This window comes from Aphanomyces astaci, assembly GCF_000520075.1.
Source record: "Aphanomyces astaci strain APO3 unplaced genomic scaffold supercont1.3, whole genome shotgun sequence".
Taxonomy (NCBI): domain Eukaryota; phylum Oomycota; class Saprolegniomycetes; order Saprolegniales; family Verrucalvaceae; genus Aphanomyces; species Aphanomyces astaci.
In genome coordinates this window covers 1,206,386-1,220,460 of record NW_009798266.1, presented here as the reverse complement: position 1 = coordinate 1,220,460, position 14,075 = coordinate 1,206,386, and the positions used below count along the sequence as shown (strand labels likewise).

The window sequence follows — 14,075 nt, the reverse complement described above, 5'->3', positions numbered from 1 at the left end:
AGCCGAAGCCATCGTACAAGGTGCATTTATCGCCCAAGCAACGTCAACGGTAAGAAGCAACGACACATCACGGACCATGAACTCAACGACTGACGTTACGTGTATGCGTATAGTGCACACAACACAAGCAAAGGGGTCCATCACAGTGTCGAATTGCGACCATGACATGGCGTTCAAGGATGGTATGACGCAGGTACATAATGAACATGAATATCATCGATTACTGCTTACTAATGGCGTCATAAACTGTGTGATAGCTCGTCTCGGTGGTTCGACGATTTCCAAGGCCAGTATCGGCGGCCCCGCCAAAAAAATGCGCGCACAGCGATGAGAAGCAGACGTCGAACAGAGCGTTTTTGTCGCGAAAGGTGAGTTAAGCAACGTCGTCGTGGCTATATGTTGTGGACTGTAGCATGGTGTTGACTACTTTTTTTACTTTCGTGAAATTTTCTTGATCCTTTCGGCTTGTAAAGTCCTTTGCTCGTAGCGTTCGGAGTGGCGGCATGTTAGTTGTGGCATTCCTCAGCCACCATAAATTCCATAAATCATACACTTTGCCATTTGTACATGTGTACTTTTCGTTTAGTATTGGTGGTGGAAGCAGCCAATTCGTCGATGTAGTTTCAGCATTACTGGTGGTTGGCGGCAGCGGCTGAGATATTCCTTCAGATAAAGTAGTATCTGGGGAATTCTGTCGCGCCATGTTTAGTAATAACTTCTCCCCAAACTGGAAAAGTGTACCATTGAGTTGCTCCATTTTCACTGATGCTGTGTTATGGTTGGTAGAGTCCAAGACATTGCGAAGTTGGAGAGGGATAGATTTAAACCCGTCGTCAACATGTTGAGCCAACTTCCCCAAGTTGGTTTGGACAACTCGCAATTGCTGGTACAACGGGACGTGTGGTGGGATGCCAGTCGCCGTCATGTTGGTGATGGGATTGTACAAGGTACCACCGTGAAGGCCAGCTGCAAGGGCTGTCAGCGACCCGGACAACCACACAGGGGACAGAAACAAGGGGTGGCTGTGGTGGAGAGTACTCTTCAACCATGCGTGGTGGTGGACCAACGACGCCAGCAGATATGGGACGGCCGATCGAAACGTAGCCGGATAAAGCGATGAGTATCCCGGCAAGTTTGACTCCCACTGTGCTGGACTGAGCGAGATCGATGGCCCAAAATGTGGTGGAAGCGCTCCAAACTCGACATCGTTAACATTGAGTCCTAATATATTTATTATACTTCAAAAATGAAAACGAAAAATATATATTTAAGAGAAATACCAGTTGCAACTCTGCCAACAAATTGATCGCCTCCAGATCCTTCAAATATGTATCGTCCTTGGACCCCACCGAGGCTCCAACCAGCTCGCAGCCAGACCATAACTGCTTGTGGGCCACCAGGACTGTTGGACAGTGCACTTGCGACACCTTTACGAAACGAATGCGTACCAATGTCCGAGATGGACAGTCCGAGGCCAGCAATGTCGTCGGCATTTGCTGCGCATGTCTTCGCGAGCCAAGCCGAAAACCGATCCTTTGCATTGTAGCCAAACAGAAGCGTCGGGGACTCAGGCACTTGCGCTCCGCGAGTAAACAACAAGACACCCAAACTAGATGACAAACATTTCAACAAATATTAGATATATATATTACGAACCTTAAAATGGGGCAAATAGCAGGATGCGACGGATTCGCATATACATGTCTGGGGTATGACATGCGCCCTTCTGGGTCGTTCTTCATAAGACCAAAGCTGATTTGGAGGGCGTCATCTAATAACCAAATCAATAATGTATTGAAGAGTATATTGCAACCTTTCCATGTAATGTGTTCGTATCTTATTGACGACGTTGACACAGCCCGCGCCATCAAGTTCCAACACAGCAGCAGAAATGAATGCGCCGTGACGTACAAGGAGTAATCGCACTCCGTCGCAACAGCCACAGACGCCAAATAGGAATAACCTGTAATATATATAAATATATATTCAAATCTGTATAAAATAGAAACATTTATAGAATACCTCCAAATGACAGCGGTGATTTCCCCTCAGTTATTGGTGCCTCCCCACTCTCTTTCAGCTGCGCGAACTTCCGTCTGTAGCCGCTGACATACTCTAATTTCGTATATTAGTGAATATAATGAATATATTTCTACCTTTCATCATAGCATTCAATTCAGTGGAGACTGCAACCTTGGCCTCTCGGTGCAGTAACACGACTGCGCTTTTGACACGGTTAATCGTGGAAACTGAGTTGTACTTCCGGGGTACAAGCTCCATTCCATTCAAACTTCGTTTAACTGATGCATACGAAAACATCAACTTGCACAGGGCTGGTGTTACAGGGACGACTACGCCTTGTGCTGTGACGTACTGTGGATGCTCGACATGCAGCCATCGGACCATGCGTGCGAGAATCGACTCGTACTGCGACCTGGTGTATTCAACAATCCGGAGGGCGATTACATCGTCCGCCGTCTCTATAGCATTGTTGGAGGTTGGTTGGCGTTGGCCACGGCCCATGGTTGGCGTACGTTCGTTTCGACTCTGAATCCTTCCATGGTTGTTTAGTATGCTTTTAGTATTATTATGCCCTTAACTAGTACTATTGTTTCGTGAATGTTTCGTAAAACGATGGTATTTTTCTATACTTGAAGCTGCATACAAAATCCAGCATAAAGGAAAACCTATACCTCCGTTTTACGAAACAAAACTGTTTCGTGACACCATTGAAATTGTTTCGTATTTGTTTCGTAAACCGTGTATATCTTTACATACAAAAGTCAGGTCAAAGAATCGATCGATACAGGAAGTGCGTTCGTCTACGTTTGACATATATTGTGCATTTGATTGAAGGAAATGCTATGCTTCGTGCTACCAACAACACAACCCGAAACCCGGTGCAGGTACAGCGTGCGCATCATCACTCCCAACGTGAGAGTGCAAATAATTATCATCATCCTCTCCAGACTCGTCTATAACCATTTCTAGTTTAATCGATATGTATACATGATTGATGTAATCATACTGTAGATATGTGTACTTTGTGTGGATTCGCTTCTAGTACGAATGACGGGTGAGAGTTTTGTCGTTCGGTAAGGGCCACTTCCAAGTACCATTTTTATTTAAACTCAAAAATCAATGGTGTTAATTTTTCATAGAAATTTCGTCGTGACTATGTCGCATTTTGTGGTTTCATGCCATTGACTAAAATTTGTTGGTGGAGGTTTCGTCGTCATTTCCAGGCATATTTTGGCGTCGTTATTCCACGGATGACAACACTTGATTGGACAAAAATGCCCAATCAATATCGATTAACCGATTTCACACTGCATCACCCACCCGCACTGCTTGCAACCGCACGTACACCAAGCACCGCACACACAACTTTGATGGCAGCAAGCACCAAATCCAAGATACTGACAAAGAAGGAGTTGATCGAGCGACTGGCCCGTTTGGAAGCGGCGGGACAAGTGTCGAATCAGGAATCCTCGTCCAGTCCCAACGTGCCACTCCCAGACAAGGAGACGCTGTGGACTGTGGACATGGTGCAGGTCCTTCTCGAGTTGCGTCTCCGTACTTATGGTCCACCCTTCAAAAGCTCCAAGAGCAACCAACAGTTGTCGATCTTGTGGCAGAAGATTGCTATGCGTTTGAGCTTTGTCACGGGGGTCGTTGTGTCGCAGACATCTGCGAAGGCGAAGTATCACAGCCTCAAACAAGAGTACTCTCGTAGCCGTGTGGCCGAGCAAGCTACGGGCAACAACGCAGACGTAGGTGTGGAGTATCCTGCGTATTGGGAGCACATGATTGGGTACCTCGGCAACAAAAACGGTCTTGGCCACAACGAATTTGAATCAAGCGGTGACGGCATGGAAAACGCAATGGTTGCGAACGATGGTGACTCGTGGGCGGAGCCCGTTATCGTTGCCGCGGACGATCGTCCATCCAAGCGACAAAAACCCGGTTCGTCCAGCGTCGCGAATGGGCTTATCTCTTTGGGGGAAACCTTGGCGAAAGGGTTAGTTGATGCTGCTACTGTTAGTGGGGGAAATGCTTCGACGATCCAGAAATTAGATTTACTCGTAGAGTCAGTGGATGAGTCGAAAAAGATACATGCTGCCTTGTTGGAGAGCATTGTGAATAACAATGCTATCCATCGTGAATTGTTGGATTATCTTCGCGGAATTAACCGTCCATAATATGAAGTCATTTGGAAAAACTATTTTGATACACAATTATTTATGTAATCTTTCAGGGCATTTCTGGCGTTGATTGCTTGTTGCCCGTCCACTAAATTCCTCTGGCTCAATCGAGTGATGTCTCCACCAATATGCATCCACTCCGCATACATCGCGCACTCATCCTCTGAATCAGAGTCGCTTTCGTATGTTGTAGTTGTCTCTCAGTCGATAATCCAATTGTGCAGCACCGTTGTGGTTTTGATAACTCGGGCCATTTCTACAGGATAATAATGAATAGATTAGCAAGGTCATAACTGCATAAAATACCCTCGGGGTTGTGGTGGTCCAGGGGACTCTTGAATATCCTGAACTTATTCTTCCACCGTCCAAATGCCCTTTCAACTGACGTCCTTGTGCGACTGTGGATGTAATTATAGTGCACCTCCCGTGTCGGATTTCGAACGGAGTCATCATGTGCTTGAATATCTTGTACCCTGCATCACAAGGAAGAATGTCCCCGGCGGAATTATCTACTCGCAGAGTAGTAATGCGCTCAATTGAATTACTTCAATATGTCATATGAATTACTCCACACCTGGTGGGATACCATTCCAAATTTGGATCGATTGAACAGCGATTTATCATTTTGAGACCCCGATCAAATCGAAAATGACATGAACCGCAGCTTGTGATCAACCACGCCTAATATTATTTTTTGGACTTAATATATAATAAATAATACCTTGAATGTTGAACGCTGGAAATCCTTTACGACAATACCAGCTCTCGTAGTCTTCAAATCGTTTGATTGAGATGAGGCTCCCGTCAATCACACCAACAACGTTTGGATTGCCGCCAAGCCGTTCGAATCCACACGCAACGTCCATCCAGGCTGCTATGGACGTTGGCAAGGCCACCGTTTCCATGAGGTACGTTTCTATGACTTTCATGACCTGACCCACATAACAGTACGAGCGGGTCGAGCTGATGCCAAACACTTGGCCAGAGGACGCGTATCCGTCGTTGTGCGTCAAGTAGTGCATGGTCACCGCAACGCGGTCGACGATACCAAACACGGTGTTGTGGAGGAGCGGTGTGTGGCACGTAAGACAACGAGACGACACACGTGACGCGATGCTGTGGAAGGTCTGCCTGGTACAACGCAAGTGGCGAACGAACCATCCGTCATGGTGTACAGACGCTTGTACGCGTTCTGTAGCGATGTGACAGGTGGGGGTTAACGGCTTGCCACCACCTTGCCCGCACCCAGCTCCTAAGTACCTGGCTCATGACGAACCCTAGCTAATGCTTGCCTGGGAATGTGTCTCAAGGGCAAGTATGGCTTAGAATCGCTAGCCTAGTGAAGTTCCCCAATGTCTCAACCGCACCCGCATCCATTGTATACAAAAATGCATATTAGTGTAGAAGTAGTGAAGTAGACTAATAAGATTTCATAGTGATGAGGATTAAGGAGATCTTTGTAGATCTTCAGTTAATTCATTGTGCATTTTGCCCTCAACTACACACGCTTCCTCCCGAAGTGCTACACGTTCCCAGGTGTCGGATCGGAGGACAAATTGGTTTGATCGAGGTGTAGACCGCATCATTTCAGCGACTGCTTGGGCTGCAGCAATTGCAGCAACTACAGTCACCATGTGCCCTGCGTTCATGGAGGGTAACACGGGTTGACTGATTTGTGTCCAGCAATTTTAATACCACTACTTGGAATGCGCATTTAACCAAAACACGACCAAAGCATGACTATTTCTCGTACTTCAAATAATGGATTTCTAAGTACGACGGAAACGATTGTGATTGGCTCCGTTCGTTTTGAAAAGTTACTTGGAAGAGGCCCTAAACAGCGCATCCATTTCGTTGTAAAATGGGCATATCGTTTCCAATTTGCTTTCAATTGAAAATATACAGTATCTACTCGATTGCAGGTATGAGAGTAATATTAATGGTATATATGTATACTTTGCTTATAGTCCGTGTCAGTCAAATCATGACCACTTTTGCTCTTTGAACTCCACTTCAGTGCGCGTCTGTACGAGGCCGCGTTTATTCCTACATTGTAAGAGACACATACATTACAATTCAACACACGCTGGGGAGCACCTCGATTTGGCGTCTTGTATGGCCGCTGATGCCCGCCGCGCGGTTGACGAACTCTGCAAATTTCTGCCCGGCAGCTTGGCCAGTCATAAGTGCAAAGTTGGATGGCACCCGAAGGATTTCAAGCATCACCAGGCGTTCGAGTTTTCCTGCGCAATGAGGGGAGGGGACTGGTGTATTGTTACCGCCAGTCGTTGATTATTGTGTAGCGCTTGTAGGCGTCAGAGTTCCATCGGCCAAAGAGCTGGATGACTAGTTCAGAGGCGCTGCCACGGAAGAGAGCTGTTGCGCCGCCATTTCGGTGGGAGGGTGTGGAGTATTTTGAATCGTCCAGGCCAATCACTGGCCGCTCGCTTCCTTCGGGCGTGGTGAGATGACATCTGATTTGATCGCGTGTCCACGCGATGTGCAACATATTGGGTCGTCTGATGAGGCCCCGATTGATTGAGCGTTGTCAATGAGGGTCCAGGCGTAGCTACAGGGCACAACCACGCAACGTCTGACTTTGCTAGATCAAGGGCCACAACGTTAGAGTGTTGGTCGGTCTTGGATGTCGTCGTAGTTTCGACTTGCCCGTCCGACGTTGTCGAGTAATGTAACGTTGCCGAGGCGGGTGGCGACGGCGTATCCAAAGGTCAGTGCCTGCCTCCACCTCGGCAACGTCTACGATGGGGAGAGTGCATGTCTCAAGTGGGATGGAATCGCGAGCGTACGTAACTGTAGCTACTAAAATTAGATCTGCTCAGTATTGAGTACTCATTGAGCTGTTTGTTCGCTGTTACTCCTCCAGGGGTGTGTGATTAAATAGTCAAGAATTTGCTAACTTCGTTTATACTTGGCACGCGTGGAATATCATTATGGGCCCTTTGTATGGACAAGTTCAAAAGCATCTAATCTTGACTAAGGTAGGAATTATCTCACTACTCCACGCATTAACATGGTGGTTCTGAGTACCATAATTTATCGGCATCCTTTAAACAATTCTATTCTAATTCAGCGTAACTAATATAATATCACACCAATGTTCTGTACACAATGGAGTCCCAAACTATTGTACTTGCAAATAGTATGCGGCACAAAATACGAAATATACAAATGTATTATCGACCAATTTAGCTAACCAGCAACATGATATATCAGGCAACGTGCAAACGACGGCGACGGCCGCGAACCTGATAATGGTGCTGGTCTTCAGCATCTGTACGTCTACTACGGTTTGTCAGTCGCCGTGGATGTGTGCTCATCCCTGGACGTCTGATACCGACTTCGTTGGATACGGCCAACACATGGCTGCAAATGGCGCCACGATTCCAAAGCAGACAATTGCACCGCAAGGCAGTTGGGTTTTGGGTTCGAACAATGATCCATCCACTCACAGGTTGTTCGTGCAATTCGATCAGAGCAAGGTTCCTTGCAAGCGGCGCCTGCCCAGGAGGAAGGCCGCCCTTGTGCATCACCTGTGAGTGCGACATGCCAACGCTCAGGGACTTGACGTGGCACGGCACGAACGGTGAGAGCGCCACACGTGATAGCAGTCGGTTGAAGTGGGACTTCATTCGGATGGAAACAGTTGGCTTCTTTGCCCGTGGTTTTTCGAGCTCGGACTCAAACTTGACAACTTTCACAATATCTTGCATATGGTGTGGGACATGGAGCTTGGTTCGGCCAATAGACTACAGATGAGGTTATAAAGTGTACTACTCTGGTCCATAATGATGGTCCCATTTGACTTTTCATTGGCGGTATTTTTCTAATATTGCTTGTATTCAGAATCTTATTGGCTCGTTGGAAAGCTGCAAATCACAGCTTTGATTGGCTGTATTTTGACGGCACAAATTCATCTTTTTACCGGAGTTACGTCGGTACGAAGTGCGTGCCTCAACTACCCGGCACACGCAACGACCCGCTGAGGGGTCAAAAGAGAGTTTGACGCTTGGAGCCGAATATGTTTTCTATTCTAAACAACATAACGATGCTAACCATCTCTCTGTCGCGAGCACTACAGGTCAATAGCCCTCATCGGTCCTTGCGGAAGCTCAGCGACGAGTAGCATCATGCAGGCTTCACGACGTTACTGTGGCGAAGAGTAGACAGCCAGCCATCCCATAGGGTTCATATAACAACTCTATGAATGATTGAAATGTCTTTCAAGACAGCACGACTCGTGTGGGCCCGTGGACAAACCTCACATCTCCATGTCGGCGCGGCGGCGGACGTCCCATTCAAATTCGATGGTTAAACCCTCTAAAACTTAATGATATCCAAAATATCATTATTTCAGAGAGTTATCACGTTCTAAAGGTGTATGATATAAGGAAAATTTACCCTTAAACAAGGGTATCAGATATACTTGTTGATGCTGTAGAAGCTCATTTAACGAGCTGCCTTGGGAATCCATCACAGTATATTGTTTAATTATGGAGATCCTTGAATTCACGGCAATTAGTGATAAGTTCATGCAATCTCCTTGACTAAATGATTTCGAATTCCCTGGAAAAGTACAATATCACAATATAATAAAATGTCATTATATTTTTGAGAGTGAATATGTAATCTGAAAGGTCCTTACAAACATCAAGATGATTTCAGCCACGGCACCATACTTTAAATAAGATAAAATATAGGGACTATCATTATGGACCAGAGTAGTAGTATGATAATTGTCGTACGGCTTTCAACAGTTGAAGTACTCGGTGGGATTGTTGGTGTACGAGCTGCCTGGTAGACTGTGGTACACTTGCCACTTCCAAAAGCGGACATCGTCAGGTCCACCGTACACACGGTTGTACGGCAGCCATTGGCTGAATAAGTAGTGCCGAAACTTCCGGAGGCCCCGGCTCGTCACCCACTTGTCCTACACCACGGTGTGGATAATGACACGTGTAATGATGTTGTCTACGATGACAATGTTATGCATTCATTGTCATCCATAGGCTTTACGACGCTTGAGTCGTGGATCGATACAAAACGACTTGCGAAGATAAACCCCGCGTCAAGACCTTGTGCCATATCGACACGACCTTTTCGACTAACAAGTCACGGTACCCTGTATTCGTATTTGGGTACTCTGATATGGCTGGCTTGTTCCAAGTGCTCTGTATTTGCATCACATCACAAAGAACTTATGACGACGTGGCCTGACTGTTAAAGTCACTGAAGGAAGAATTTCAAGACCAACTCAACTTTGCGTGTAAGTCACGATTGCTCATGGGTGACGCCGATAAGGCGCAGCACCTCGGAATGACGACAGCCGTGGACCAGCAGCTGTCAGAGATAGAATATCTCATGTGCTTTTACCGCGTCATCAAAAAGGTATGTCTGATATAAATAGCTTATGACTCACCTATGCATGATATCATTGCATACGACTCACCTTGTATACAGTGCTATGAAAAGGATGCTGACTGTGAGTTGACGAACGAAGAATGGCGAGATGTCTCATTCTACATCTATTTGCTGCATATGTCGGCAAGTCATGTGGACATGGGCGACTTAATGGAGGCATTGAAATATCGTACCGACTTGAAACGACTGCAGGCCACCATTACCTACGCGGGGCTTGTCATCAACTTTTTCCACGCCGAATACGAAAGCGTGATGGACTTCTTGATCTTCTTGTGCGGTTGGCAGAACCCAATGTTGCAGCGCTTCTTCAACAGCCGGCACATCACTTTTGTGGTGCAACTCCTTGGTTCGGACGTAGTTGATGGATTGTTGCACTTGCCGGAGAGAAGGACACGGTGCATCACCATAATTGCCCGACTGAAAGTGTACGCGCAGCACCTTGGACAGGGTCTTCGGCATACACTTGGGGTCTTCGCCGATCCGTTACCGCAGGTGTGTTCAACTTTGGCTGGTGCACCTAGCGTAAGGTGATTCATGTAATTCCCGGCCAGCTTGGCCTACTTTCTGAGTGCCATAACTCGACACCCATTCATCCGATGAGGCTGCAAAAACATTCATTTTGAAGATCATGACGAGCTTTATAACTTTATGCAGGTCCCATCATTTGTATCGCATGGTCAATTTGCTCGTCGAATTTCTAAAATTGAAATTTCCCTGTGTGAATTTAATTCCCGGCCAGTAAATCACTTGAATAATGTATACCTGATTTGGGTGACAAAATCCTCAGAACCTCTTAATAATGATATGTATAAAGTATTCAAAGTAATTAAATTTAGAAGTGCAACTAATATAAAAACTGTATTCATACTGCGATTTCATTTGATGAGGCTGTGCAAGGCGTGTGTCGTGCTCATCAACATGAACCAATGTGTATGCTTCACTGTTAGAGTGTGATACACCAAAGCGAGGTAGTGTAAGTCGGAACGAGGGAAACTCGGCACTTGGTAGCGTATGTAAGTGGCGAAACGCGGTCATGGGTGCAATGATGATATTGGACATGTAGAGTTTCATTTGAATAATTTGAGGATAATTCAATCGTTACATTGAAGATTAGTATACTTATGGAGTAGCAAAATCTAAAAAACTACCCAACAGTTACGTAAATGAGTTAAATAAGATACGTTAAGTTACATGTGTATTTCTGTTGTACGAAACCGTACAATTAACGTTCCCCGGTGAACTTAATCATATTGCATACTTTCGAAGTATCAAATTATAAAATACTACCTGGTCGTTTCACACTTGGCCATTCTGTCAACATGGACGATGATGTCGCTCCACAACCTTGTGTTTGGCGATGGCCATGAATGCGTCCCGTTCAAGATAGGAGAAGGCTACTCCGGAGCAAAACGCAACCTGAAGAAATGTTTCGTGTGCGTTGGTAACACGAACAGGGGAACTACCAAATACTGTTCTATTTGTATGGTGCATATCTGTGCCACAAACAGGGAACCCACAGCCCTCACGTGCTGGAAGCTGCTGCACACCCCTGAAATTCAACAAGCGATTGTGGCAGAAAGGCAAGCGCGTCTTGGCTTTGAAGAAGAAAGTCAAACTGCGAGCCACTAAGTACAAAGAAACTAAAAATGATTGATTCTCCATAACATATACTGTAGCTTGCTTACTTCCGGCACACATACTGCACTACAGAACTGTATTGGCCAGCGCAACGACCCATTGTGCTTCCTCAGATTCGCACTACAATATTGAGCACATCCAGGGCACACATACAGTACACTTCACACATGTATTACATTAAAGAACTACCTCTGGCCAGTTCGACGAGCCATTGTACTGCCACACATTAGCACTACAACATGAGTTATTGACAGGGATGTTGTGGCCCCTTGGAGCCATCCATTTCGAGCACATCCAGGCCACACATACCGTACACTTCACACATATATTACATGAAAGAACTAGATCAGGTCAGTTGAACGAGTCCTTGTGCTGCCACAGATTCACTCTACAGTCTGAGTTGTGGGCATGGATGTTCATTCCAATCGTATGCACATTTATTCTACTGTATCCCTTGCCACCATCCGATTATTGATTACTAGTACCCCAGACTACGTACGGCTGTATTGTACTAGTACGTACCAATGATTAAGATGAAATGTAATTCCCTCTTTAAGGACCTTGATGGGCAGCCACATCACTCCAGACTCTACCTCAACACATGAGTGGACAGGCGGCGTATGTTCTGTGGTTTTCAGTAAATCTTATGTGGCAGGAATATGAACCTTTGCCTCGAAAACTTCGCCGTGTCAGACCAAGTATTTGTCGACATCTGCACCATCTGCATCACTCAGTACGGGGAAACAATCGAAGTTTATGACTCGACAAGCCGTCTCATCGACAAGGTCATTCAAGTCGCCGGCGACAATGGGTTCCTAATCATGACCAACTTCACTTCCCCCGAGTTTGAAGTTCTTTGGAACGTCGTCCAAGTACCGTTGACGTCGCGATGGACTGATTAACGCGGCTCCAAGTGGAAGACAAGCAGCAAGGACGCGCATTTTATGACCTTGCGACAGAACTACCAATCGTGGGGTAAACACGCTGTTGACTTTGGTTTTCGTGCACCGACGTTTCAAAAGCTCGTGCTCCGTGTTGTGGTCGTCGTCGAACTTGTCACGAGACGCTTTGTAAAAACGCCCCCTATTTCCGAATTGCGATCGAGGAGCACCGTGATTCAACACTAATCCTACGCCTGGTACGTAATTGATGTCAAGTTCCAACCTACCGAACGACCTGGTGGCCGTCATGGCGAATCGAAGCTTTACTTCAGTGGCAATCACAAGCTGTACTGCTTGAAGACTGAAGCGTTCGTGCCTCCAGAGGGCCTTTTAGTCCACATGAGCGACTATCGGTTTGGGATTGGTCGCGGACTTAACCATTCTACGCAATCGCATCCAAGTTCACCGCGAAGATCTCAAGAAAACCGAAGCAGAGTTGAGCATTGTTGACCATAGCGAAGAAGTCAATACCTATCGTACGATGTGGGCGTTTTTGGTCGACAAGGGATACTATGGTGTCATGTCGGACTTGTGTGTGGTGCACGCAAAGAAAAATCCCCGAGAAGAGTGCTTAGCCGTGAAGATGTCGACTGCAATTGCCAAGTTTCGTCGGACCGTGTCCTCGTCGAGAATTTTTTTGGTCGGGTGTGCTTGCTATGGAAGGTGTCCTATGCGACGTTTACTTCGGGTCACAGTGCTACAATACCATTCAGCGATTGACCTTTGCCATGGCCAACTTTCAGTGCCCCCCTCCTTCCATTGCGAGCCGACAATCGGATGTGCTATCGTACGATTTTGGCGAGGTATAAATCCATGGCTCAGTCTACTGCAGAACGTCGAGCCGAGGTGCAGCAGTATGTAATAAAATGAAATAAACATGAATTCGATGTTCTAGAAAATGCGTACCGGCCTTTCGGACCCCATGCTAATCCTTCACCCCTCTCACTCAAGTGCTACTCGCAACCGTCATCCAGCATTTCAGATTAATTTGCAAACCAGATTATCCGTTGCACCACGATTGCATCGCGGAGGTATCCTCATGCTGAAAGTATATGCAAACCAAAGGTATCAGCCATTGCAATTGTCCGTGAGTTCGATCCCAGCTACTGATATTAGTCTTTTTGGAGTCTTAATAACAACTCATGAGTTACCCACAAACTACCTATATTTTGACATATTTTGGAAATTCGGTCGTTTCATGGAAATTCGACTTGGTATCTATCTATCAGTCCATTACCATTCGCGAAGTTGAAGTGTTTTTTTCCAAGATATTAGAGACGTTTAGCAAGTCCGAAATGTCAGAATTTTCCAGACTCTCTACTTCCTTCGATTTGATTGGAGTCTGAAGTCAGAAGTCTGACGAATTCCAGTTTAGCAAGTATACAAGCTGTAGAATACAGACTTGGCCACGTAATCGAATGCATGACATTTACAAATATGCACCCTCAGCAGCACGGCTTCCTCCAACGCTCTCACATGTCGCTCCGTCTCAAGCTCGCCCTGTTGCGTCGTAGTCCCCCAACCTCCCAGTTAACCATACCCAATGTGACATTCACTTTGGACTCGTACTCCGATGCCGATTGTGTTGAGAAGTTTCGGTTTTCGAAGACGACGCTAAGGAACCTAGTCGTCTTTCTACGTATCCCTCACCGCATCACCACCGTCGAGCGAACTGCCTGCACTGGTGTCGAAGCTTTGTGTATCCTGCTGCGCCGCTTTGCTGTTCCTGACCGCTGGTCTGATTTGATGGCGATGTTTGGGCGATCACGAAGTGGACTGTGCAACATTTTCCTCCATGTTTTGGACCATATATACGCGCAATTTGCCGAGGTCATATTTTTGGACCGTGATC

General features: G+C 46.3%; 6 protein-coding genes across 7 annotated transcripts; 4 read left to right on the top strand and 2 right to left on the bottom strand.

Moving 5' to 3' along the window:
- Position 1: 1 nt before the first annotated feature.
- H257_02001 lies at positions 2-1,240 on the top strand. Of its 2 annotated transcripts, none has more exons than XM_009825480.1 (4): positions 2-49; positions 114-193; positions 258-368; positions 787-1,240. In XM_009825480.1, exons 3-4 carry the CDS (start codon positions 328-330, stop codon positions 1,118-1,120), a joined length of 375 nt encoding a protein of 124 aa, XP_009823782.1. In that variant the 5' UTR covers positions 2-49; positions 114-193; positions 258-327; the 3' UTR covers positions 1,121-1,240. The 2 variants fall into 2 exon arrangements, with proteins under 2 accessions (XP_009823782.1, XP_009823783.1); XM_009825481.1 differs by having other exon boundaries at positions 488-1,202.
- A 2,152-nt stretch (positions 1,241-3,392) lies between these two features.
- H257_02000 (hypothetical protein) lies at positions 3,393-4,077 on the top strand (the record flags this gene model as incomplete). The annotated part of the gene is made up of 2 exons (XM_009825479.1): positions 3,393-3,966; positions 4,046-4,077. The coding sequence occupies 2 exons, from the start codon at positions 3,393-3,395 to the stop codon at positions 4,075-4,077; spliced, it is 606 nt and encodes a 201-aa protein (XP_009823781.1).
- A 328-nt stretch (positions 4,078-4,405) lies between these two features.
- Positions 4,406-7,936, bottom strand: H257_01999 (hypothetical protein; the record flags this gene model as incomplete). The annotated part of the gene is made up of 4 exons (XM_009825478.1): positions 4,406-4,461; positions 4,927-5,332; positions 6,303-6,448; positions 7,561-7,936. The coding sequence occupies 4 exons, from the start codon at positions 7,934-7,936 to the stop codon at positions 4,406-4,408; spliced, it is 984 nt and encodes a 327-aa protein (XP_009823780.1).
- Positions 7,937-8,973: 1,037 nt separating this feature from the next.
- Positions 8,974-9,308, bottom strand: H257_01998 (hypothetical protein; the record flags this gene model as incomplete). Its single annotated transcript, XM_009825477.1, has 2 exons — positions 8,974-9,153; positions 9,240-9,308. 2 exons carry the CDS (start codon positions 9,306-9,308, stop codon positions 8,974-8,976), a joined length of 249 nt encoding a protein of 82 aa, XP_009823779.1.
- Positions 9,309-9,506: 198 nt separating this feature from the next.
- On the top strand, positions 9,507-11,273 carry H257_01997 (hypothetical protein; the record flags this gene model as incomplete). The annotated part of the gene is made up of 3 exons (XM_009825476.1): positions 9,507-9,611; positions 9,684-9,916; positions 11,153-11,273. The coding sequence occupies 3 exons, from the start codon at positions 9,507-9,509 to the stop codon at positions 11,271-11,273; spliced, it is 459 nt and encodes a 152-aa protein (XP_009823778.1).
- Positions 11,274-11,941: 668 nt separating this feature from the next.
- On the top strand, positions 11,942-12,409 carry H257_01996 (hypothetical protein; the record flags this gene model as incomplete). The annotated part of the gene is made up of 2 exons (XM_009825475.1): positions 11,942-12,154; positions 12,242-12,409. The coding sequence occupies 2 exons, from the start codon at positions 11,942-11,944 to the stop codon at positions 12,407-12,409; spliced, it is 381 nt and encodes a 126-aa protein (XP_009823777.1).
- Positions 12,410-14,075: the final 1,666 nt, after the last annotated feature.